The sequence below is a fragment of the Strongyloides ratti genome (genome assembly GCF_001040885.1).
Source record: "Strongyloides ratti genome assembly S_ratti_ED321, chromosome : 1".
Taxonomy (NCBI): domain Eukaryota; kingdom Metazoa; phylum Nematoda; class Chromadorea; order Rhabditida; family Strongyloididae; genus Strongyloides; species Strongyloides ratti.
In genome coordinates, this window is record NC_037307.1 from 1,806,564 (window position 1) to 1,832,270 (window position 25,707).

General features: G+C 24.8%; 11 protein-coding genes across 11 annotated transcripts; 6 read left to right on the forward strand and 5 right to left on the reverse strand.

Annotated features, from left to right (window-relative positions):
• Positions 1–33: 33 nt before the first annotated feature.
• Positions 34–2,148, forward strand: SRAE_1000056400 (SET domain and Histone-lysine N-methyltransferase, Suvar4-20 family-containing protein; the record flags this gene model as incomplete). Its single annotated transcript, XM_024647413.1, has 1 exon — positions 34–2,148. One exon carries the CDS (start codon positions 34–36, stop codon positions 2,146–2,148), a length of 2,115 nt encoding a protein of 704 aa, XP_024501493.1.
• Positions 2,149–3,212: 1,064 nt separating this feature from the next.
• On the reverse strand, positions 3,213–4,631 carry SRAE_1000056500 (Hypothetical protein; the record flags this gene model as incomplete). Its single annotated transcript, XM_024647414.1, has 1 exon — positions 3,213–4,631. The coding sequence occupies one exon, from the start codon at positions 4,629–4,631 to the stop codon at positions 3,213–3,215; it is 1,419 nt and encodes a 472-aa protein (XP_024501494.1).
• A 497-nt stretch (positions 4,632–5,128) lies between these two features.
• Positions 5,129–5,704, forward strand: SRAE_1000056600 (Peroxisome assembly protein 12; the record flags this gene model as incomplete). Its single annotated transcript, XM_024647415.1, has 2 exons — positions 5,129–5,452; positions 5,501–5,704. 2 exons carry the CDS (start codon positions 5,129–5,131, stop codon positions 5,702–5,704), a joined length of 528 nt encoding a protein of 175 aa, XP_024501495.1.
• A 375-nt stretch (positions 5,705–6,079) lies between these two features.
• On the reverse strand, positions 6,080–7,582 carry SRAE_1000056700 (Probable ATP-dependent RNA helicase DDX47; the record flags this gene model as incomplete). The annotated part of the gene is made up of 2 exons (XM_024647416.1): positions 6,080–7,363; positions 7,415–7,582. The coding sequence occupies 2 exons, from the start codon at positions 7,580–7,582 to the stop codon at positions 6,080–6,082; spliced, it is 1,452 nt and encodes a 483-aa protein (XP_024501496.1).
• A 193-nt stretch (positions 7,583–7,775) lies between these two features.
• Positions 7,776–8,980, reverse strand: SRAE_1000056800 (Serine/threonine-protein phosphatase 2A activator; the record flags this gene model as incomplete). Its single annotated transcript, XM_024647417.1, has 3 exons — positions 7,776–8,003; positions 8,070–8,738; positions 8,780–8,980. 3 exons carry the CDS (start codon positions 8,978–8,980, stop codon positions 7,776–7,778), a joined length of 1,098 nt encoding a protein of 365 aa, XP_024501497.1.
• Positions 8,981–10,170: 1,190 nt separating this feature from the next.
• SRAE_1000056900 (Zinc finger, C2H2 domain and Zinc finger C2H2-type/integrase DNA-binding domain and Zinc finger, C2H2-like domain-containing protein) lies at positions 10,171–11,591 on the forward strand (the record flags this gene model as incomplete). The annotated part of the gene is made up of 4 exons (XM_024647418.1): positions 10,171–10,181; positions 10,325–10,409; positions 10,571–11,116; positions 11,178–11,591. 4 exons carry the CDS (start codon positions 10,171–10,173, stop codon positions 11,589–11,591), a joined length of 1,056 nt encoding a protein of 351 aa, XP_024501498.1.
• Positions 11,592–11,931: 340 nt separating this feature from the next.
• On the reverse strand, positions 11,932–13,586 carry SRAE_1000057000 (Hypothetical protein; the record flags this gene model as incomplete). Its single annotated transcript, XM_024647420.1, has 2 exons — positions 11,932–12,236; positions 12,281–13,586. The coding sequence occupies 2 exons, from the start codon at positions 13,584–13,586 to the stop codon at positions 11,932–11,934; spliced, it is 1,611 nt and encodes a 536-aa protein (XP_024501499.1).
• Positions 13,587–15,537: 1,951 nt separating this feature from the next.
• SRAE_1000057100 (Alpha-1,3/1,6-mannosyltransferase ALG2) lies at positions 15,538–18,250 on the forward strand (the record flags this gene model as incomplete). Its single annotated transcript, XM_024647421.1, has 5 exons — positions 15,538–15,732; positions 15,795–15,951; positions 16,001–16,176; positions 16,906–16,926; positions 17,063–18,250. 5 exons carry the CDS (start codon positions 15,538–15,540, stop codon positions 18,248–18,250), a joined length of 1,737 nt encoding a protein of 578 aa, XP_024501500.1.
• A 616-nt stretch (positions 18,251–18,866) lies between these two features.
• Positions 18,867–20,500, forward strand: SRAE_1000057200 (Hypothetical protein; the record flags this gene model as incomplete). Its single annotated transcript, XM_024647422.1, has 2 exons — positions 18,867–19,124; positions 19,169–20,500. 2 exons carry the CDS (start codon positions 18,867–18,869, stop codon positions 20,498–20,500), a joined length of 1,590 nt encoding a protein of 529 aa, XP_024501501.1.
• Positions 20,501–20,878: 378 nt separating this feature from the next.
• On the forward strand, positions 20,879–22,556 carry SRAE_1000057300 (Hypothetical protein; the record flags this gene model as incomplete). Its single annotated transcript, XM_024647423.1, has 3 exons — positions 20,879–21,139; positions 21,186–21,405; positions 21,448–22,556. 3 exons carry the CDS (start codon positions 20,879–20,881, stop codon positions 22,554–22,556), a joined length of 1,590 nt encoding a protein of 529 aa, XP_024501502.1.
• A 493-nt stretch (positions 22,557–23,049) lies between these two features.
• SRAE_1000057400 (Hypothetical protein) lies at positions 23,050–23,814 on the reverse strand (the record flags this gene model as incomplete). The annotated part of the gene is made up of 1 exon (XM_024647424.1): positions 23,050–23,814. The coding sequence occupies one exon, from the start codon at positions 23,812–23,814 to the stop codon at positions 23,050–23,052; it is 765 nt and encodes a 254-aa protein (XP_024501503.1).
• Positions 23,815–25,707: the final 1,893 nt, after the last annotated feature.

The window sequence follows — 25,707 nt, forward strand, 5'->3', positions numbered from 1 at the left end:
AAAATATAATTAACTATTTTTGGTAATAATACGATGAATAATGAAGAATGGGGATTAAAAGTAATGAAATTGTGTTCTTCTTCAGCTATACCAGAAGTACCACCAATAGGACATCATATGAGTTTGGATGATTTTATGGCTTTTGACGATGTGGCTAATTGTATAGTTATTGATGTTTTACTTGGAATAAGAAGTCATAAAATGAGACCAAAAAAAGTTTTTTTAACCAAGGAAGAAAATATATCATGTTATAAACTATTACGTGAATATTTAGAAAATTTTAATGTTGTCAAAACATTACAAAATATATTTTTATTAACGTCAATGAGAAATTTTTGTTTGAAGATGGATGGTAAACAATTGATAGAATTAAGAAATCATGTTCATCGTTATTTAATGCTCTTTCAACCAGCCTCTGGAATTAGTATACAAAAATGTTTTAAATATTCTAAAGAAAAATTTCTTGGTGCTAAATTGGTTGCAACAAGAAAATTTAAAAGTAATGAACAAATAAATATGTTATATGGTGTTGTTAAACCATTAACAAAAGAACAAATTAATAAAGTTATAAAAAGTGGAATAAATGATTTTTCAATAATGATTAGTGATAGAACTGAGAAACAAATATTATGGTTAGGACCTGGAAGTTTTTTAAATCATGATTGTAATTCAAATGTTAGATTTGATTGTCGTGGTATTCATACAGTTGTTTTAATAGCCACAAAAGATATAGATATTGGTGAGGAATTGTACTTAAATTATGGTGATAATTATTTTGGAGATAATAATAAAGAATGTCAATGTGAAAGTTGTGAAAAAATTAAAAATGAAAAAGAAAATTTATTAAAATGGACACCAATTATGTGCAAAGAAATTGATGAAAATATCGTTGATTGTCTTGAATTAATATCATTAAGAAATGAAATTCTTAAAAAAATTTATGATTTTCAAATATCAAAAAATAATCTTATTATTTCACTCAATTATATTGTTGAATTTTTAAAATATGGTTTTATAAATGATGGGATATCAAAGATATCTAGTAGTCAAAATTTTATTAAACATGAATTAGAATATTTATCAAATGTTAAATATTTATTGTCATTAGATTATGACATAGATTTTATTAAAATATTTACTTATTTATATAAAACATTTGGTATATGTACAAGTCAAGGAAAAGTAGGTACACCAACAACAAAATCTATTATTTTACAAAGAAACGAAGCTATTTTTAAATATTCATTTTATGAAGCAATATTTGGTCCTGATATTGCTGAGGCTTTAGTTCAATTTCAATGTAAACTTTTTGAACAATATCACTATGAAAAAGTTTCTATTGGACAAATTATTAGTGTTCTTCAAAATTTTATTAATATATTAAGAAGAAAAGATTTTAATAAAGTTTTTCAAGATAAAATCAATATACAAAATGAACGTATAAAAAAAATTGAGAAGCATGGTTTTACTGCTGAGTTTCTTTTTAATACATTTGATATAAAAATTGATATTCTTGGTAATGAAATTATTGAAAAGGAAAGAAAGTATATTGAAAGGAATATTGAGGTATATGAAGAAAAAATACAAGAAAAGTTAAAAAATTGTTTATCATTTAATTTTGTTTTATCATTAATGAAAGACAAAAACAATAGTGAAGCAATTATTGGTGATCTCAAAACGATTTTAGAAGTGAATGAACATGATGTTAAAGTACAAATATTAAATAATAAAATTAAAGGTTTTGAAAAAATCAAAGCTCCATTAAACATTATGATAGAAACTTTTGATAATAAAGATAATAATGCATTACTAATATCTATGTACAATGATGAATTAGAGGAAATAACACGTAAATATAAAAAAAGTCAATTAATAAAAACAATAGACATAGATAATTATGTCTTATTAGATGAAAATAAACCCAAAACGGTAAGATCATCAATAAGATTAAAAAAGGATTTTTCAAAATATGAAAATTACAATATTGAACCATTTTTAATGAAGTTTTATTGTAACTCTACAATGGAAAAGATTTTAGAAAATAGGAAGAGAACTTATGAATTGGTAAATCAAGATTTCGAAGATGTTTTTATTAATCAAGGTCGACTAAAACATGAAAGAAAAATATTAGAAGAAATATCAAAATAAATAATTTTCTATTGTTATATTCTTAAATGTATATATATGCAAAACTTGAATTTAATAAAATTTTTTTTTTTACTTTCATGTTTTTAAAAAACATTTATTGAAGAAAAAAAAAGTTTACTTTCAGACAAAAATGATTTCAGGTAGATAAAATATTTAATTGTTTTTATGAAAAAATTTTTTTAAATGAAATTTTACATATGAATAGAAAATGGCAAAAAATTCATTTCTCAAAAGAACATATATATAAACTTTTTAATTAATATAAATGATGCATACATACTAATCGTTTTATTTTTATATGATAATAAGTAAAAACTTTTTTAATATTTCTGGTAGTACAATAACTTATTTAGAAAGAACAACAATAAGAATATTTTATTTTTTTGTATAAACCTATTCTTACACCAATTTGAATCATCAATGTTTATCTTTTAAATCATTTAGTTTTTTTTTTAATTCTTTATAAAAAATTTACTATGTTTATTTTTTTAATGATATGAATAATTTTTTAATTATTTATATTTTTTTTTTCATTGATAATCATGTTGTTTATTATATGTATTTTAAAAATTTAGATGCAATTAAATATAATGACCTTTAATATAAATATTTTGCATATGTTACTTTGACTATAGATGTTTCTCTTAATATATGTACATGATTAGAAAATTTGATAGAGATATCAAATTGATTTCAAATACTTATCATTTATAATTTATATAAAAGTTGGAGAGGTGCTGTCTTGCACAATACATTTTATACTTTATTAGTGTTTATAAGAAAATATGGTTAATGTTTTTAGTACTTTACGAGGTAGTTCTAGGCCTATTCTCGGTGATCAACCATCAATTTTTGAAGTACATTATCCTTCATCATTATCAAAATCTCTTTATAATGCATTAAAATTTATAACAAAAGTAAGTTTAATGATTAACATTTTTTATTTATTTTTATATTTCTATGCCATAAGTGTCATGTTAATGTATATATAATCAAATTAGATACTTTTATATATGATAATATTATTTATAGTATTTTCCTTTAAAATTATATGTTAAAAAATCTTAAAAATTGTTTTTGCTTAGTGGAACCTCTTTCCAGACACATGGATTAGTTCTTTTGTAAATAATTTTTGTCTTTGGTAAAATTGGAAACATATCATTTTCAGGTTCTTTTAAATTTTTTTTAAAGTTTCCTTCAAGTTCTTCCTCAGCTGTTGAGTCATCCGGAACAGTTGATGTGTTAGTTTTAACTTTTTCTAAAGATTTGTTTTTTTGATCTTGTGGTGGTGATCGTAATATCATCATAGAATCAACTTTAGGAAAAGAATTTTTAATACTTTTTGGTTTAAATTTAACAATATTTCTCATTGTATTTCCAAAAACTTGTCCTAAATTAAACATATCATTTTGTTTAATCATATTTTTTAATGGTCCAAATGGATTTGGAATTTTTGGCCTGATATCAATATTTTTCTCTAACTTTAATTTTCCTTGTTCAAATGATTTTAACATATCTGAATTAATAGGTAAATTATCATCTGTTGGATCATCTTGTCTTCCCATAATCAGAGGTATTGGATCTATTTGATGCCAAAAAGGTCTTTTTAAATTTGACATAACTTTACCATCTAAATCTTTATTTTTTACTGGTTTTATATTAGGATATCTTTTTAGAGCATCTTCAATTGTTTCAATATCATAAGGCCCTTTTACTCGAGAACTTATTGATGAAATTGGATGGTTAGTAACATGATTTAAAACTAATTCTTCAATATTCATTTTTTGTTCAGTAGATTTTTCATTTATTTTAATAGGAACATCAAGTTTCCTTAATTTTTCAAGAAATTCTTCATCTTGACATTTTCCATCAATACATACCGTTCGATTTTTATTATATTGCTTCTCACGACGCTTTCTATCTTCTGATTTTTCAATATTTTCAAATGTATTATTTTCATTATCAAGATCGTAAATATCTTTTCTATTAAATCTATATGAATTGTTAGTTTTTGTCTTCTTTACACTTCTCTTTTTTTTCCTTTCTTTAAAAGAATCTTCATTAAGACAATCATCATCAGATGTATTATTAATTAACGAAGCTTTTTTAAGTTTTTCAACTATATTTTTTTTAATTATAAGTTTATTTCTATCTTTCTTAGAATTTGCCATTTCTATTCTTTTTTCAATGCTTTTTCTTTTCCTTTTTTTATCAATTTTTCTTTTACTTGGTTTCACAACTTCATTAATAGGGTATTTATTATTAATATCTTTTATTGATGCATTTTTTTCTGATTTTGCTCTTTTTTTGTGTCTCACAATTTTTCGACTAAGTGATCTTGAATCTTCAGAGATATCTTTTTTTATTTTTTCAATATATTTTTGGTGTCTCCATGATTCTTGATTTTTACATTCTTTTAATTTATCTTTAATCGTTTTTATGGAACAATTAATAACTAAATCCAAATAATTACTTTTAGTCATTATTGGTATTATTATTTAGTAAAAATATTCTAACTAATAAGACAACAGAAAAAAACATATATATAAATAATGAGAAAAAAAATAACTACATTATTATAAAAAATAATATTAAAATTTTTTTATAGATTCTTGTTTTAACAAAATTTGGAAATGTTTATAATTTTTTATATTCAAATTTAAATTCTTTGTATTTAATTTTTAATATTTTGTTGAATTATTATTACCTGAAATTTTATGGATCATCATTTTTTGAATATTTTTATGGTATTAAAAGAGTAGTTCGTAAAACTGGAACAATACCATCAAGTAATGTTGAAATTGGAATTTCATTGATTCAAATTGCTTTATTTCCATATATCAAGAATAAGCTAAATGAATGGAAAAATAAATTTTCAGAATCATTAATAGTTTCTCAAAGTAAACTGAAACTTTCTATAATAAAAGTATGGCCATATATAGAAAAATTAATTTATTTTTCTAGTATCATACTTGAAATAATGTATCTTTTTGGTTTTATACCAATTCATAGTATTGAACTTTTGATGACAGGAATTTACTATGAAAAATATTCACCTATCGACCTTAAGCTTATGGAAAATAGAAAATTATCATTTGAAACTTCTACTATTGTTGGTAGAAGTATGAATTTATTTGTTGGATTATTTTCTAAATTTGGTAAAATTTTGAGTTATATTTTAGTTGCAATACAAGTATTAAATTTTGTACAAGAATCTGCTGATGGAGTAACTAGTAAAATTTTTAATATTTTTAGTGAAAATTCATTAGGAGAAAGGAAAAGTGATATTCAATTTCCTGTTAAGGTTTGTTTATGATGTTTTAACTAAATAATTATTAAATAAACATTATAGAAATTAAATGAAGCTGAAGCTTTGAATTTGTCAGAGAATCAATGTCCATTGTGTTTGAAAAAAAGAGAAAATGACACAGTACTTTCATGTTCCGGATACATATTTTGTTTCAAATGTATTTATCAATTTATTTCAAAATATGGAAGATGTCCTGTAACTTCTATACCAGCAACAACAAAAGAGTTAGTTAAGATGTATGTGTAAACATATTTGTTTAAACATTGTTAATTGAAAATTTGAAAATACAAATTATTTATAATTGTCAATATTACTTGTGTACTTTATAAATAAATATAGATTTGTGTAATTTTTGTTTTGGAATATAAAATAAATATTTTACACATTACATAAAACTATTTGAAAAAGAAATAAATTTTTATTAATAGCATTCAATATTCTATTAATAGCATAAATATATTATTTACATAACATTTAATAAAAATATAGTTAATTGACATAATAATGTGCTTTTTTCCACAAAAAGAAATATTAATTTTATTAACTCAAAAACAATAACAATTTTAAACTTATTAAAATAATAAACAAAATTTACATAACATAACAATAAACTATTTATTTTTATTTCGCTGCTTTCATATTCTTCACTTTTACCTTTTTTCTGTATCCACCTTCTTCGTCATCATCATTATCACTAAGGTCACCCTTCTTACGTTTCTTTTTATTTTTCTTACTTTCCTCTAATTCTTTCATTTCAACCCTAGCAGAACTATTTGCTTCAGCAACCCTTTCAACTAATTTCATAACATCAACTTCATTAGTTTTATAAAGTTCAAGTTTCTTTCCAATTAAATGTTCAATTCTTTGATATATTTCAACATCATACTGAGTGACAAATGTAATAGAAACTCCAGATCTTCCTGCACGAGCAGTTCTTCCGACTCTATGAACATAATCCTTGGATTGTGTTGGAACATCAAAGTTTAAAACATAGTCAACATGTGGTATATCTAAACCTCTTGAAGCAACGTCTGTACAAACAAGAATTGAACGTTGTTTAGCTTTGAATTTATTTAAAGCTGCCAATCTTTTTCCCTGATTCATTTGACCATGCAAAGGAACAGCTCCAAAACCTAATTGTCTCAACATTAAAGCTATTTTCATGGCTCCAGCACATGTTGAACAGAAGACTATAGCAGTATTAGAAGCAATTTCATTCAATATATATACAAGATATGCTTCTTTATATTTATTAGGTATAAAAATATAATGTTGCTTGAGTTTTTCAACAGTCTGATATCTGGTTGAAATTTCGATCCTTTCTGGATTTCTCAATGATGCTCTTTCTAATTTAGCAACTTTCTTTGTCATTGTCGCAGAGAATAAATATGTCCTTCTTTCTTTTGGTATAACTCTAAGAATTTTATTTACCTCAACCTCAAAATCCATATTAAGTATTCTATCTGCTTCGTCCATAACAAGAAACTTAATAGCTTTAAGATTGAATCCTTTAGTATTTTCTAAATGATCGACAAGTCTTCCAGGAGTCGCAACAATAACATGAGGTCTTTTAGCTAGAGCCATAGCCTGTGTAGCCATATCAATACCTCCAACAATAACAGCAACACATAAACCTATTGATGTTCCGAGTGCTTGGAATTGTTCAGCTATTTGAAAAGCAAGTTCTCTTGTTGGAGTTAAAACAACAGCAAACATCTTTTGTGGTGTCTCGAGAAGAGCTTGAAGTATTGGAATAGCAAAAGCTCCAGTTTTTCCAGAACCTGTTTCAGCCAAACCAATTAGATCCCTTCCGGCAAGAGCAAAAGGCAAAGTTGCTTCTTGAATTTTTGATGGTGCTTTCCATCCTAATCTTTCAACTGTTTGACATAGGACTTCAGTCACTCCCTAAAGTATTATTTAGATAAAAAAAATTAAATTTCTAAATGATAAACATACTAGTTCAGCAAAACTTTTGGGTTCTATAGTTTCATCACTTTCATCTTTAATTTCATTTTTGTCTTCTGCTTTTAAAATTTTAAGTGTTTCTTCATCCTCTTTTGAAAAACTTTTATTGTTCTGTGATTTAACTCGTTGAAATACTTCGTCATCACTAGAATCGGACATAATTTATGATAAGTTTATATTACAAAATAAGAATATAAATATTTTTAAAATTAAAGACAAAATTCCAAGCACAGTTGACAAAAGTATAAATATTCGCCGTAAGAGAGAAAAGTAACTTTATGTACAAAACTAATGATAAACATTTAAATATTACATAAAAAAAATGTGTAATAATTTTTAAATATGAATACTTTTAAATTTGAGGTGGTTTGGCATTTGTGAATTTAAAAGGACTCTCAGCATCATTTCTTTGATCAATTGAAAAAAGACTTCCAAAAAGAAAATGTTGGCATACAGGAAACTTTTTTAATACCTCAGCTTCATACATTTTAAATAGTCCAGAATTTACTTTTTCCCATGTTTGGACAGCTGAAATATTCCATAATTGATTTGAATGCTCAAAAAAAGGTCCACTCTTAGTCTATAAAATAAAAAAAAAACATTAAAAAGTTGTGGTTAAATTTAGGGAAAAATATTTAAAACTAACTGTATTAATATATTCAATTGCCTCAAAGAATAAATCATGGTCAGCGTATCTTGGAGGTAAGTCATCTCTTATATATGAATCAGGTACCAGTCCTAAATTGTTATCAAGTAATTGAGCGCTACCAAAAATAAATGGAACAAAACAGAAATCATCAAGGGCATGAACACCTTTACTTCCGGCAGGTTCCATACGATATATAACTTGAAGTTGTCTAGTTAATGAGATATATTGACGGAAAAGTCTTAAGGCAACAGCTTTATCATCGATATCTTTAAGGAAATATCCAAGTTTATAAAGGCATAAAATAAATACCAAGAAAGCTGCTTCATGACCTGTTCCATAATCAATTCTAGTTGAGTTACCAAATGAGTCCAAAAAATAAGCTTTCAATTCAATTATTGCTGGATGAAGAGATTCTGGTAAAATTTCTGAGAAAATCATCCCAATATCATTTTGTAATTTTTCATGCCATTTTCTGAATGCTTTATTTCCAAAGCGTTGTAATTCCATATGCTCGGGAGGAAATTCATTCATCCAATCCTCAAGTTTAAAAAGTATATCAATGACACGTTGAACATTTGGTGATATAGTAATATCATCACAATCTGTAGGGATACGCTTAACAGAGTTATTCAAGCGCTTTAATTGGTCCATAAAATCTTTATATGCCTATAAGAATTAATTATTAAAAACAAAATTTTTAATAGTACCTTTGAATGATGCCATTTACCAACATCAAAAATTTTAGTTATTTCACGTTTAGGTTCAAAGAATGCATTTGTAGATTGTTGAGATGCTTCTTGTATAGCTTCTAATGGATCAACAGGTTCATATGGTGGAATATTATTAAACGCTATATCACTATTAGCTTCAGTGTTACTTTCTTTATTATCCCCGGTCATATTTAACATATATTTACAATATTTTTTTAAACAAATATATCTAAAAAAATAATATATATAAATCAATGTGTTGGGTAGGGGATTGGTTGTAATAAAATTAAAAAACACCAAAAAATACTTATACACTATCATTTTTTATCTCTACTTCCTTAAATAATGTTCTTTTTAAAAAAAAATAATAGGCACATTCTTTTCTAAGACATTTTCAGTTAAAAATTGTATATAATAAAAATAAGAAATGAATGCATGAATGAATGACAAAATAAAGTTCATTCAATGTAACAAAATTATTTCCACATATATATATATATATATATATATATATGTCTTTCATTTTTCTAACACATCATATTATTATCAACATATAAAAAAAGAGATAAACTGTATTATGATGATATGTTAGATACACAAATAAAATTAATTTTCCTTAAGACACTACTTTCCAATATAAAAGTTTATCCTGCGAGTATTCCTCTCAAGACATACATTGATTGAGGGGCTATAACTTGATACAGAAGGTTATTTTGAAAGTTGTATTTTTAACTATTAAAATAATCACCTTAAAATATATTTTTTTGTTTTATCTTTTGAATAACACAACTATCTAAATATTATTAATAAATATAGTTATTTAAGAAAAAATTTTTTTTTGTATTTTAACATTTAAGTTACCATATTCCAGGCATACACTCTATATTACGATACATCTTATAGTGGAATTATAAAGTATAATATTTTTTCAATAATATATTATATATTCTTTTTACCCATCCCATTTTATATATAATATAATAATTTTTTTTTAAATATTTTAGTATATTTATAACAATGTAAATTAGGTAGCATGCACCTATTAATATTAACTACAAAAATAGATGTGTTAAAATAGTATAACAGTATATATATATAATTTTAAAATTTATTTTTATATCATAATTTATTACTATGGTGTTAGAATAGTATATGTATATTATATATCCCCACCTAACTATAATATTATATATTAGTTGATATATGCCATAAAGATAGGAGCATACTCATCTAATATAATTTTTATAAAAGTATTATCTATTAAGCTATTTTAATTTAAGTTACAGTTTATTTATTGTTCTGTATCAAATAGTACGATAAATATATATATATATAAATAAATATATATATACATATATCTTATGGTAACCACAGTATGATTTTTATAAATGCGCTACACGTATGCAGTACAATAATAATAATAAATTAAGTACTTCTTATTTATAACTTATATGTATATAATATATATATGTCTATCCATATGTAGTTTTATATAATTAAAGTTAAAAATTTTTTATTATTACGTTATATAATATTTTTTAGTTCATCTCAAATGATGTACCATCAAGTAAAAAGTGAAATGAATGGAATGGGAGATGACTATAACATGACACAACCATCTAATTCTGTGAGTTTACACATATTAATTTTATTTTTTTTTCTTACATATATACACATTTATCCTATACATAATATAATTACATCAATAGTTTTTTTTTATATATAATTTTTGAATAATATTTACTTATAAAAATTTTTAAATTAATTTTTGATAAATATTTAATTTAGATTACCGGGTTCAATAATTTAATGATGCAAAATAATGAGGATTATAATGATAGTTTTGAGGATAAACAAGCGAAAGCAGTCCACCAATGTTCAGAATGTGATAAAATATTTGTTTCATACAAAGGCTTAATGCAACATGCCGTTATACATACTGATTTAAAGCCATTTTCATGTGATATTTGTTCAAAGTCATTTAGATTTAAATCAAATTTATTTGAACATAGAAGTGTACATTCTGGTTATACACCACATTCATGTCCATATTGTGGAAAAACTTGTCGATTGAAAGGAAATTTAAAAAAACATCTTAAAACACATGTTAACTCAAAAGCAGAACTTGAAGAAGTTTGGAAACCATTTAGTAGTAATAGGCGACCACCACAAGAAGTGCCTGCTGATGCCATTATTGTAAGGGGAAATGTTGAACCAATGTTTTCACCTCCAAGTAAACCAAGAAAAAAAAAACTAGGTTTAGGTGATGTTAAAGTATGGACTGATAAAATACAAAATGGTGAAATAGTTAAACCACCTGTTATGTCAGAAATGGTAAATTTATTTATTATTATTATTTTTTTTTTATTTTAACTTTTAATTAAAAAATTTATAGGGAACACATTTTATAAACTTTATGGAAAACAATCTTGGAAAGACAGTCTCAATACGAGATCTCATTGAAGCTGCAAAGTATACATCATTTGAAAATTTTGATTGCCCTTTGTGCAAAAAAATGTTTCATTCAAAATATGAATGTTTAATTCATCTAGAAGAAATTCATAATTATAAAAAACGTCCAGATTATAATTATTTTTGTGAAATTTGTATTAAAACATTTGTGGATCAAAAATCATATGACTTACATCAATCATGTCATGACCGTGTTCGTAGTCTGTTTGAATCCGGTGACGTACATGCGGCTCATCAGCCTCAATTATTGGAACCGGCACTGCCAGGTAGAGATGATATTAATGGATCTCAGGAACAAGAGAATCGGGATGATATAAAGATGGAGGGTGATTCTTAATGTTAGATTACAAATAGTTTTTTTATAATAACACAACTTACTGGTGGTTTAGGCTTTTAGCAGTCAAAAATAAAAACTCAGATGTTCAAATACATACCCTTATAAATATTATGTACCTAGATCTTTTTTTTGTGTATTTTTATGTTGTTTTAAATATTGTGTATGATTTTTGATATATATATTGTTTTGTTTTATCATTTTATATAAATATTTTATTATAAGCAAAGAATTTTAATTTATAAACAGTTTATTTTATCAATTATAAATATATACAAATAAAATAATTCAATAAGAAATAAATAATTGGAAGTATTAGCAAATAAAACAAAAGAAAATTTGTTTAACGATAGGAAAATTTTTTTGAAGAATAATTTCTTCCACGAGTATCCCGTTTTTTTGGACGTTCATAAGATGATGAGGAATCATTTGAATTACTGTAGTGTCTTTTCCTTTTGTTACGTCCTCCATAATCATTAGGAGATCTGTAGTAACGATCCCTATCACGTGAATCCCATCTTAATCTTTTCCTTTCTGGACTTCTTCTACGATAATCTCTTTTTTTTATTGAGTTTGTTCTTGATCTATGACGATGATTTGATGATGCATTGGAAGACGATGAAGAAACCGATCTTGAGACATTCTTCTCTAAAAATTTTTATTAAAATTATTAAATTATGATTAATACTTACCAATACTTTTAGTACTTCTTTCTGAATCTGAGGAAGATGAAGAAGATCTTCTTCTACTACTCCTGCTACGACGATAACGATTTCGACCACGGTAAGAGTCAGGAGATGAACCTGGTGATGAGTGACTACGGCCTCTTCTATTAGAAACATTACTAGATCCGTTTGTACCTCTTGCAGGAGATAATTTAGAATGTTTCTCGTGACTGGATGAGTGTTTAAAAGAAGAACGACTTTTAATTCTATCATTTGGAGTTCTACTACGACAAACAGGTGGTGTACGACTTCTTTTTTTATCAATAGGAGTGATACTTCTTCTCCTAACATTATCAGGTGATTTGGATACTCTTTTTCTATCTGGAGAAGGTGATTTTCTTCTCCTAGTAACACTAGACGATACGCATACTTTTTTTCTATCTGGGGAAGGTGATATTCTTGTCCTAGTAGTACTGGATGATGTGTAGACTTTTTTTCTATCTGGAGAAGGTGATCTTCTTCTACTTGTTCTTTCTCCACCATTTCGTTCATTATCTTTTTGTGATCTAGAGTATCTACGATTTCTATTTCTTGTAAATTCTGGTGGAGGTTTCTCATCAACAACACCATGTTTCCATTCCATTGAAGGTGGAGGTATTTTATCCTTATAATAACTTAATGGCTTGTCGACTAATTTATCTGGAGTGGGTGAGGTCTCTTTAGAGCTTGTCATACTATCATCAGAAGAGGATGAGGAAGAATAAGATGAGACAGAGCTTTCACGAGAAGTATTATGCAAATTTTCGGACGATGATAAATTTTGAATATCGTCACTATTAGAGGTATTTCTTGATGATCGTGATGATGATCGACGACTACTAACACTTCTTTCTTTTTTTTCAGTCACACTTTCTTTTTCTTTTTCCGATGATGGGATGTTTCCTGTACTTTGTTCTACTGTATTCGCATTTGCACTTTTCTCACCATCTTTGTCCTTACTTTCTCGTTCTTTTTCTTTTTTTTCAAGATATTCATTCAGTTTATTTGATGAAATTAATTTTTTAGAAGCTTTCTCAACATACTCAGGTACTTTGTCACGTCTATATGTGAACTTATCTTCTGCTTTCTGATAACGTGTAGAACCTCGCCCTCGAAGTACAGTTCCTTCTTTAGTTCTTCTAACTTTTGTATCACGATGATTACCACCTCCATGTACATTTGAATTTACACTACGTGTAAGAAATTTGGCTTCCTTGGGACCTTCAGGTACTTCACCTTTCTCTACTTTTGATTTAGGAATAAATTCTTCATCTCCAGATTCTCCAGCTATCATTGTAAAGATAGTATATTTCTATGTAACAAAATTTGGTATCAGTTAAGTAGAAGATTTAATACTAAGTGATAAATATATATAATATAACAAAAAAAAGAACTTGTAAATTGTTTTATTTACTTGAATTTATTTGAATACTTCTAGTAAACACTTCTCCAATTTGGTTTAAGTTTGAGAATTTTTCTTTTTAGGAAAATTACAATTTTTTGATAATAAAAATATCACATTTTATTATCTTTCTGATGGACCGTTATCTTAATTACAGATAGTTGATAATGGTGGGGTTGACTTTATGAACGCCATTTTTTTTGCCTACGTGAAATCAACATTAGTTTTCTTAATAGTTTGATAACATTTGAAATGGTCTGCAGACTACACTAAGATAATATTTTTTATAATTATTATTTATTAAAAAATTTACTAAAAAAAAGTAGAAAATAGAACAAAAAATATAGTTCATTTTACCGTAATTATCTATAATCAACAAATCTTCAAATTTATCATTAAAACTATCAAATTTTCAAAACATGTTATAACTATTCATATGGAATAAAGTATATAATAAAAGATTGGTAAAACAAAGTGTTTCTAGGATTATTCAAAGAACAAATTGATCTAATTGAAGGAAATTATAGTCACTCAACATGTAATTTTAATCCCCAAGGATGACGTTTCAATTTTTGGCCAAATTTGTTTCTTTAAAATTTATAGTCATTTTAAGATTGCTTTCGGTCCCAATTCGGGTCAAAAAAAAGATAATTATTTCTTTTTTTTTTGAAAATATAATTTTTTACTCATTTTCTTCTACGTTTATGAACATACCTTTGTAAAAATAAAATTTATTTCAAAAATATATTATTATTAAGGATAATAATTTTATATAATGAAAATTCAAATGTAAACAGTAAAGTTTGTTAAATTTTTATAATAAAAGATTGGAACGGTGTGTCTCACCAACAACACTACAATAATGTTCGCGCTTATACTGGCTTTCTTCACTACCCGCATTCTTCTACTTCATTGCTCTCTCTCACTATATATGGAAATGAAAATCATATACATATATATGCATTTATTAGTGGTAAATAAAAGATCGGGTAAACGTTGGTGAAAAATATTCATTTATGTAACTTGTCACTTCATTAATAAAGCTGAATTTTAATTTATTTTATCATGTAACTTTTATTTACATTGTACTCTTATATATTATAGTTGTGTTGTTTTAATATTTTTTTTTATTTAAAAATGACTAATTTCTAATAAATTTTTATCTTTCCATTACATTCATATTTGATTAACTTTATTTTTTGTTATTTAAAAATGATTAAAATTTCTCCCATCATCATTTTATACGCAGTAGATAATTATTATATTTCGTATATATATACAAATGGTAGTACAGAAGTTCAAAATAAAAATAAAGATATAAGTTGATGAGATTTATATGTACAAGAATGTTAATAAACTTTTTTCCCTCCTCAATTTATGCCCATCGAATAGTAAAGATTTTTCTTTTTATTACTATTTATATTTTGTCCAGATATATATTATTGTTGTCTTCTTAAAATAATATTAAGATGTATATATATATATATAGTTTGAGAAGAAGAAAGATTTATATATATTAGTTGTAATTTTTAGATGACATTCTGCTGTTGAGTCATCTTTTTGGGGATCATAGAGATTGTGACTCTTTTTGCTCCTATTGAATGTTGAATATTTATATATATATTACGCAACTATTTATCTTAATAAAAATTTAAAAAAAAAAGAATAAAGAGATATTTATATTATATATCGTTATAAATATAGTATAGATATTTGAAACATTATTTTAAAATAGTAAATGATAGTAGTTTTGATTATTTAATTAGGTTTTTATTTTAGTGTGTATAATAAATTATACTAACAATTTTTAAAATTAACTGGTTATTTAGAAAGAGAAAGGAAAATGTCACAACCTTCTCGACAGATAAAGTGTGTTATTGTTGGTGATGGAACTGTTGGTAAAACTTGTATGCTAATTTCATATACAACAAATTCATTTCCTGTTGAGTATGTTCCCACAGTATTTGATAATTATTCTACTCAATTGACTTATGATGGAAATACTGTTAATCTAGGGCTTTGGGATACAGCTGGTCAGGTTTGTTTATTTTTTTTTCTTTAACAAAAAAAAATAATAATTATATAAAATTATTATTGTAGGAGGATTATGATAGATTAAGACCTTTAAGTTATCCACAAACAGATGTATTTGTGCTATGTTATAGTGTTATGTCACGAGTATCTTTTGATAATGTTGTTAATAAATGGGCACCAGAAATAAGATTACATTGTCCAGAAACTCCAATTATACTTGTTGGTATGTTTATAATAATTCTATTATTATTAACAATAAAAATAATTTATAGGTACAAAAATAGATTTACGTGATAATCCTGAAGCAAGGAAGACACTTGATACAGAGAATCATTTACCAATATCAAAATCACAAGGTCAGAAGATGGCTAATAAGATAAAAGCAGTTGCCTATCTGGAATGTAGTGCTTTAACACAACAAGGACTTAGACAAATTTTTGAAGAGGCTGTGAGGTGTGTTCTCAATCCCAAACCTTTGAAGAAAAAAAGAAGTTGTAATATTCTTTGAAATTTAAAATTCTTGCCCTCTTTTATTGGATTAAATAAAATAAAAAGGAAAAATTAATATTTTGAAGGTTTTGTTTAAAAATATATGTGTAGAGATAACAAAATTACTGCCTTTTTTTTGACTAATTTTATTGTATTTTTTCTTACTGACCATAGTTTTTTTTTTTAATTTTATATTTATTAGAAAAGTTTTCATGGAGATTTTAAATAGTGAAGTCAGAGAAAAAAAAGAGATAGAGAATTTTTTTAAGAAGAAGAGAAAAGATTTGTAGAATGGGATATTTAGTTTGTAACTATTTATATTGTATCCTTGTTTATTTTATTGTTTTTTCTTCCTAAAGAAACTGTTAAAAATTATTTTTTTTACTTACTTAATATTGTATATTTCAATTATAAAATATTTGATAATTATTTATTCTATATGTTAAAAAAAAAAGTTAATTATAAATTATTTTTTTTTATTAATTATTAATTTAATTGAAGTAAAAATGAATTAGTGTAAAGTAACTTGATACCAATTTATGATTATTATGAGTTCTTTATAAGATCAAAAAATAGTTTGTTGGAATGTTATTGATAATGATAATTGTTTGTTTTCTACTCTTTATCACTTTTTTCTAGTTTAATTATAAGAATATTATTATCTTGCTGTATTGTAAACTAATTAAAGTATTATATTTTAAAAAAAAATGTAAATATAATTTTTTTTTATTGCTTATAACTTTATTAGAAAAATGTTTGAGTTTTGTTTTTTATTAATAAAATTTTATTTATTAATGCTATTTATATATTAATAAAAGAATATAATCAATTTTTTTTTGTTTTAGAACAAGAAGATGAAAATAACATTTTTACATCCTGATCTTGGAATTGGTGGAGCAGAAAGATTAATTGTTGATGCAGCAATAGCTTACAAAGAAAATGGTCATACAGTAGATATTGTTACAAATCATTACTCAGAAGATCATTGTTTTGAAGAAACTAAACAGTTTAAAGTAACTACGATTAATATATTTCCACGTTCTATATTTGGAAGGTTTGTAGCATTGTGTGCTTACATTCGAATGATTATTGCAGCAATATGGATGTGTATATTTAGAAGAGATAGTGATATTTTTTTTGTTGATACAGTATCAGCATGTTTACCTATATTAAAATTATTTACCACTTCCAGAGTTATATTTTATTGTCATTTTCCGGATCAGTTATTAACAAAACGGGAAAGTTTTTGTAAAAAAATGTATAGATATTTTTTGGATGGTATTGAAGGATACACAACAGGATTAGGTGATGTTGTATGTGTTAATAGTAAATTTACAGAATCAATTGTTAGAGAAACATTAACTCCATTAAAGGATAGAGATTTGGAGATAGTTTATCCTTCTTTAAATACAAAACATTTTGATAAACAGGAAGAATGTGAAATTGAAATTATTCCAAAGAATGCTGAACATATTTTTGTTTCTATTAATAGGTTTGAATTTAAGAAAAATGTTGAGATTGCTTTAATGGCATTAGATTGTTTAAAAATGGAATTGACAGATGATGAATTGAGTAAAGTTTGTGTTATTATAGCTGGTGGTTATGATAAATTAAATAAAGAGAATGAAGAAAATTATGAATATTTAAGGAGATTAGGAAAGAATCTTGATATTGATTCTAATAACCTAATTTTTATGAAAAATCCAACAGATCAAGAAAAAGTTCAATTATTAAGAATGTGTAAAATGTTAATTTATACTCCATCAAATGAACATTTTGGTATTGTTCCAGTTGAAGCAATGTATATGGGAAAAGGTGTCATAGCAATGAATAGTGGTGGTCCTAAAGAAACAATAAAAAATGAGGTAACAGGATTCTTAGTAGATGAAAATCCATCAGCAATGGCAGTTATAATGAAGATGGTTGTTCGTAATCAAATTGATTTTAAAAAAATGTCAATAGAATGTAAAACACGAGTAAAAAATTTATTTTCTTTCGATTTATTTAAAGAAAGATTAGAATCATTGTTATAATTTATTATTAATAAGGAAGTTTTTTATTTGTATTTTTTAATTGTATCTATTAATTGTATATTGATATATAAATTATATTTATTCATCTTTTTTTGTATAAAAAGTCTTCAAAGTTTCAATCATAAATAAATTTTGTTAATAATAAAAAAAATTTTTATGCCTTTTTAAATAGAAATACTAATTTTACTTTTTCTTATAAAATATAGAAATAATTTAATTTTTTATTACCTAAAGATAAAATGATTGATATAAACTTAAATACATGTATATATATATTTTTATGATGTATGAATAAGTATTATTATAATACAATGAGTAGACTTTGGTAATAAAAATGTTGTAACTTTAGTATTAAAACTTGTAAAAAGAATATGATAACATTATAACATATTAATAATATCAAAAATGTTTTATGGAAATCTTTTAATTTTATCAATTTTTATTAATATTTCTATGGAGTAATTTTATTTTATTAACAGATAAGATAAATTATTTATTATGACATAATTTTTTATTTTTAAAAGTTTTGAAAATTATTAAACATATTTATAAAATATTTTCAATTTTAAGTGTTTAATTAATATTATTATAATAATTTTTTATTATATTTTATAGAATGAAGTTATTGGGAAAAATAGTTATCTCACTAATAATAACATTAGGATTAGTTTATAGTGATCAAGATACAGATGGAACAGAATTTATAACATCATTTTTGTATAAAAATGCTCCAGATCCCCAAAATTTTGAATTATCTTTATTCTTTTTACCAACAACCAATACCACTACAACTGTTACTTATACATATTGGTCATTAAAGTTATCAAAAATTCTTGTTAATAAAGCTAATGTTGTTTTCAGACAATTAAATAAAGTAAATAATATAAAATAAAACTTTTTTTTTTTATTAATTTTTAGATTGTTATTCCATATGAAGATATTATTAGTGAAGGACATTATGGTGATGGTAAACCAAAAAATTTAACTGATCCAAGAATTTATATCAATTCATCTTCACCAATAAAAGTTATAGCTAAACTTGTAAATCTAGTTACTAATCAAGGAGATATGTATTTAGTACCATCAACTTCATTTGCTGGGTCAAAATATCTTTTCAAATTACCACAACCAATTGTAGGAAGAGAACAAATCGTTCATTTATTATCATTACCAAATCAAGATGCTAATGTTAAAATTATTTCTACTGGACCACAAGGACATACTTTATTTTATCAAACGGTAAAACTTAATGGAGCAATTGGTGGTGATCAGGTAATTCTTCCAATAACTACAATTGACATTGGTCCATCAATATATATTTCATCTGACAAACCAATAATTGTTATTGGAGCTGTTGTTTGTGCTAATTTAAATGCATTTAATAACAATATTCCATCAACAAATAATACTTGTGATTATGCTGCATATTTTCCACAACAAATTGGTACATGGGATTGTGTCTCAAATCTTTCAGTTCCAGATCAAAGAGTAACTGTTGGTGATCATACAGCAAATATTATTGTTTCACCATCAGACACAACATGTGGTTCATCATTACCTGTTGAAATTTATTCAAATGTAAATCCTGTAAATGCATTAAATCAAAATTTATCATCAGGATTAGTTTCACGTTATCAAGTTGTTCATTCATACATTTCTGAATTAGCTGTTTCATCACCATATGGTTATCTTTCAATGACTCGTGTTGGAACACCACGAGCATCAAATAATGCTACATTAAATGGTATATATATGAATTATGTACCTGATACAACACAATTTTATAATGGAGAAACACAATTTATTGCAATAAATGCAGGTGATATTATAGAAGTTTATTTACAAAATTTATCTTCAAATGATACATTAAAATTAAATAATATAAAAATGATTCAAGGATTAATTAATCCTCGTATAATTAATTCATTTAATAATATTTATACAGTAGTTGAATTTTATCTTCCTTACTCTGGTCTTCATACATTCTCTTCAACAGCCAATTACATTGCATATGTTATCAGTAAAGCGGATAAAAATACAAATACAGGTTATGGTTATATTACAGGATTTGGTAAAACAAAAATTCAATATAATTCAAATGTAGGTGTTAGTACATCTAGTATTCCTACAACTGAAATACCTATAATTGTTACAACAAATAAAGCAACTACATCATTAACTTTACAAATAAGTTTTGTTATTATGTCAGTTTTTTATTTTATACTATCATGCATAAATTATTATGTATAAGAATAAAAGTATATTTTTGTTAAATTATTTAAAGAAATTTTTATCTTTTTAAAAAAAAAAATTATAATTAATTTAATATAATAGATTTATATATCATCTTATTATGAAAATATTATTAATGAAATATTTTTAAAAAAATATAATGATAAAATGATACATTTTATCAAATTAAATAAAATTATGATAAATTATGTCAAAGAAATAAAATATATAATCTTTTTATAGTTATGAAATCACTATCACTAAACAATTAAAGTCTGTTATTATTGTATTATCATATTATGAAATATGATAAGGAATGATGATATGTAATTAAAATATAAATTATATAAGTATCACTTAAGCTTATATTTCATAAGTATAATAAATTTATATACTATGAAAGTTTTTAATCTTGTTAATTTAATATTTTTTATATCATTATATGTTACTGGATATTGTATTCCAGATTCAGATGGAAATGAATTTATAACTTCATTTTTGTATAAAGATGCAAAAAATGGATCAAATGTTGAATTAAATCTTTTTTTCATACCATCAATACAATATCCTAGTCATATTGAAGTTAAATATTTTTCATTATTAAAAAATCAAACAGTAACAATTTTAGTTTCTCCTAAATTTGGTGAATTAAATAAAGTAAGTTATTATATTTAAAAAAATTAATTTAAAATTAATTTTTTAGTTAAACTTTATTTATGCTGATGTTGTTAGTGAAGGCCATCTTTCAACAGGAACAGCTTTAAATGTAATAGATCCAAGAATATTTATTTCATCAGTAACACCAATTAAAACTATTGCTAGTTTATATGATAAAACAAATAATGTAGGAGATATGTATATTGTTCCCCCAATTTCATTTGCTGGAACAACATATTTAGTTAAATTACCAAAAGTAACTATAGGTAAATTACAGTTACTTCATATAATGACATTTGAAAAAAAAGATGTTAATGTTGAATTAATAACTTCAAGTGGTATTTCTAATACAACAATGAGTCAAAATTTTACAATTAATGGAAATCTAGGATCTCCTCAAAAGATTATTTCTTCTATTTTCCCTGGAGCTAAAAAATCATTTTACATTAAAGCTTCTGGACCAATAATAATTACAGCAGCTGCTAATGGAGCTGATTTAAATGGATATTTATCACAACCAAATGGAAAAAATAGTATCAATTTTGATTATGTAGCTTATATGCCACAACCAATTGGTATATGGAATGGAAAAACAATGTTAACTCCAAAAGACAAAAGAGTTACTTTTGCTGATCATACAGTAGCATTAGAAGTTTCACCATCAGATGTTATAGGATATAATATACTTCCAATTGTTACATATTCAAATATTAACAATTCTGCCCCAAAATCTAGTATTATCCCAGTTCAAAAAGTAACAGAATATATAATTGATCATAGTATTATAACAGAATTTGCTACACAATCATCACATGCTGTTGCTGTTTGGACAAGATATGGTTCTCCTAACATATCCTCAAATCAGACACTTCATGGTATGTATATTCATTATATTCCTGAAAGTACACAATTTTATAATGGTGTAACTCAATTTATTACAAAAAATGATGGAGATTATTTTGAGGTATATGTTGAAAATTATAACACTAATGCTATAATGACATTAAATGGACAAAATATTGTTTTTGATAATAAGATAGCAAAAACATTAGACTTTTTTAACAAAACATATACAGTTTTTAAGATAACTGTACCAAAAGCAGGTTTAAATACATTTAATTCTTCTCTTAAATATATTGCATATGTTGTTGGTAAAATGAATCCTAATTTCAATACATCTTATGGATATCTTTCTGGATTTAATCAATCAAAACTTCAGACATACTGGGCTTCTGATGAAACATCAACATCTGCTCCCTCAACAACGGTAACATCTAAAAATAGTGGAAGTACAATTAACCCATCTACTAAATCTGCTACAACCATAACAACAACAACAACTAAATCAGCCTCAAAAGTTGGTATCTATTCATCCATCATTACTTTTATTTACATCTTTTCATCATTTATTATTTAACTGTTATTAATATAATTTTAATAAAAAAATAGATTTTTTTTATTTAAAAAGATTATTTTTTTGCAAAAATGTTTCTTTCAATCCTTTATTATCCTTTCCAGAAATTTCACCTTAAAATTATCTCAAATAATTATATTATAATAGATGCTACTCTTCCACTTTTTGCTGAAACATTTATTTTAAAATATACATTTCTAAAGAAAAAATGTTTTTTTATTTTTAGCCAACGTATCACTTTTTATCATAGAAAAGTCTGTTAAAAATTAAATAAACTGAAAAATATTTTATGGTTTATTTCTTGCTTATTTTTATATTTGAGATAAAATTTTGTTTCTCATTATAAAATGTATCATATAAAAAAGTTTTATTTCTAAATAATTAATCCCCTTTATAAATTAAAAAAAAAACACATTTAAAGTAAACAAAAATTTATTTACTTATCTTTATTTAAAAATAAATGCACCTATCAAAATTGAGTTGTACTAAAGTTTTATCACTCAATAGCCATCACTTCTTCATAAAATTGTCCATTGTCAGAACTGGCAGTTTCACATAATTGGTTCCATTTCATTTCAGTAGATTCGATTAACATCTCCATTGCCTCAAAATACATGCTGTGAAATAACTTCTGAGTTGTACCAATATCCGTCACATTAGTCTTTAATTTACTATCAGTAGCAATATCATAAAATTTAGTATTTCTCTGGTGACTTTCATCTTCATAATCAGTGGTATTTTTCATTAAGTATAATGTGAGAAACATTAAAAATTCTTTCTCTTCAACTGCCATTGAAAGATCATCATGACGACCAAAAGTGGGTAAAAATGAAATTAATGGAGCTCCTTCTTTTATAATATAGTTAAATGTTGAATTAAATTTCACTCTATCTTTTAAAAGAGAAACTGGAATATTTCCATCAACAACAAAAGTCCCTTCCGGATAGCAATGTGGATTATAAAGAAGAGAGTTTACTTTGTATGCAGCAGACCAATCATGAAGAATAATCCAATCCTTATTGTAAAGTACCTTTTTCTTGTAGGAAGGTTCAGAAAAACAGCTACTTGAACAGTTATCTGATATAGGTTGATAAAATGTAGCAATATCTATTCGAACAAGATCACTATTAAATTCTGGGCATCTAAATGGATTTGAATATTTCTGAGATTTACATTGACGATTCAGATAAGAATGGGATAAATCACCAGTGATATATTTAGTTAAAAAAAGAAATAATAAAGTGGTTAGTAAAAATTTCATGACGAAAATCAAAGCATGCAATAAAGCAAAAATGAATTATCATCAATTTTTAGCCATTTTATAAACTGATATTGTAAACTCTACAAGGGTATCATTACAGTGTCATGAATTATTGATCAATGGTATTATTGTAATAAAAACAATATAATACTTTAACTCTAATTGTTAAATTTGTTTTACAAAAGAATTTTAAATGATTTTATCTAGAAGTCCAGTTAATATAAAAATTATTTTTTGTAAGAAAATCACTAGACTTAGTTTCATTGTCATAGGACTTCTTAATCTCAAGATGTGGTAAAAAAAAGTGATTTAAAAACTTCCAAACTTATATACAACTTGAGTTAATGTAATTTAAAAAACATAAGGCCTGATGTACTGGATTTTTTCTTCTTTTTAAAAATAATTTATGTTAAAAGTTTTTAATTTTCAACTATTTTTAAAATACAATATCTGCTATTTTATCATATATAATTTAATGTCATCACTTTTTATACATCAAAGAGATAAGTAAGGATGATAATAAAGCCTATGTTAAAACTCAATAAATGTTAATTTAGAAAAATTTCATCTTAAAAAAATATAACACAGAATCTCTTAAAATAAATATATTATAAATAAGCTATTTCTTAGCTACCTTATTTGGTGTTAACACTTATAGTTTTTGCAAACAATTCTTTAATTCTTTGAATCTACTGTGACTATGATACTATATTTGTCTCTTATAGTTAATGGTGAAAACAAGAAAAAGTAAAAGTTTAAAAGGAAAGTAAAAATGAGGATATATATATTAAAGGATAGTCAAAAAAGTTACTTTCTTGCTACTTATAATTAAAGTTAAGTTGAAATATTAAGATCAATTGTGAATCTTTGAAAACAAAAAATAAAATTTTTAAAAAATTTATTATTCTGGACTATCTTTCTGAAGGGAATCAAATAAATCTAATTTCATGGTAATGTGACAAGTTTTAACCAAGATATGAAAGTCAAGAACAATAAATATTTAGAAAAAATTTCCGCCTTTTGCTGTATCTTGCTTCAGAATAAAAATAAAAGCAAACTGATTTTTAAATTCGACTATTAATTAATTTTTATTTGGGGTCCACGTTCAAAATATTTTTATATCTCCAACAGTTGCTAAGATATAAAAAATGATGACAAAAGAATTGGGCGCGCAAAAATACCAGACAATGTATCTCAAGAACGGTTGAAATTTAAAAAATATTTTCAACGTAGACTATAGCTTAAAAGTCTTAAGAAGTCCAGCGCATCTAATTTCATGCTTATAGGAGCTCTTTTACTTGAGTTATGAGTTTCATACTTGAAACTTTTTCAAGATACATTTTTCATCATATCTTGAGATCGAGAAGAGGTACAAAGATGAGACTACGTTTAATCGACTTCTCGCAAAAAAATGATCTAGAAAAGTTTGTTTAATTTTCACATTTCCAACTTCATCATGAAAGTCGGATTTTTTCAAAAAATATTCCCCACTTTCGCCTCAAACTTTGACTCATCACAGCTCCTCAAGTTTTGTTTCTGATATAGCCTTGATTATATTTAAAATTCATGATTTTCCAAGGACTATCAGATGAGTATAGTTTCATTTCGAAATTCGAAAAAAAGTTGTTTTTTTAGTACTCAATCTGAAGGTCAAGTTTGAAATATTTGGACCAAATATGAATCTCAGTTAAAATCGAATATATTTTTACACAAACAAGTTATTCTACACCAATTTTTAAAAAATAATCGAATGAAACTAATCTCATAGTAATCTGATAATTTTCAGGTGAGATATTGAAAAGTCAGGAACAATGAATATTTAGAAAAAATTTCCGCCTTTTGTTGTATCTCGCTTCAAAATACAGGTATTAACAAACGAATTTCTGGAATCAA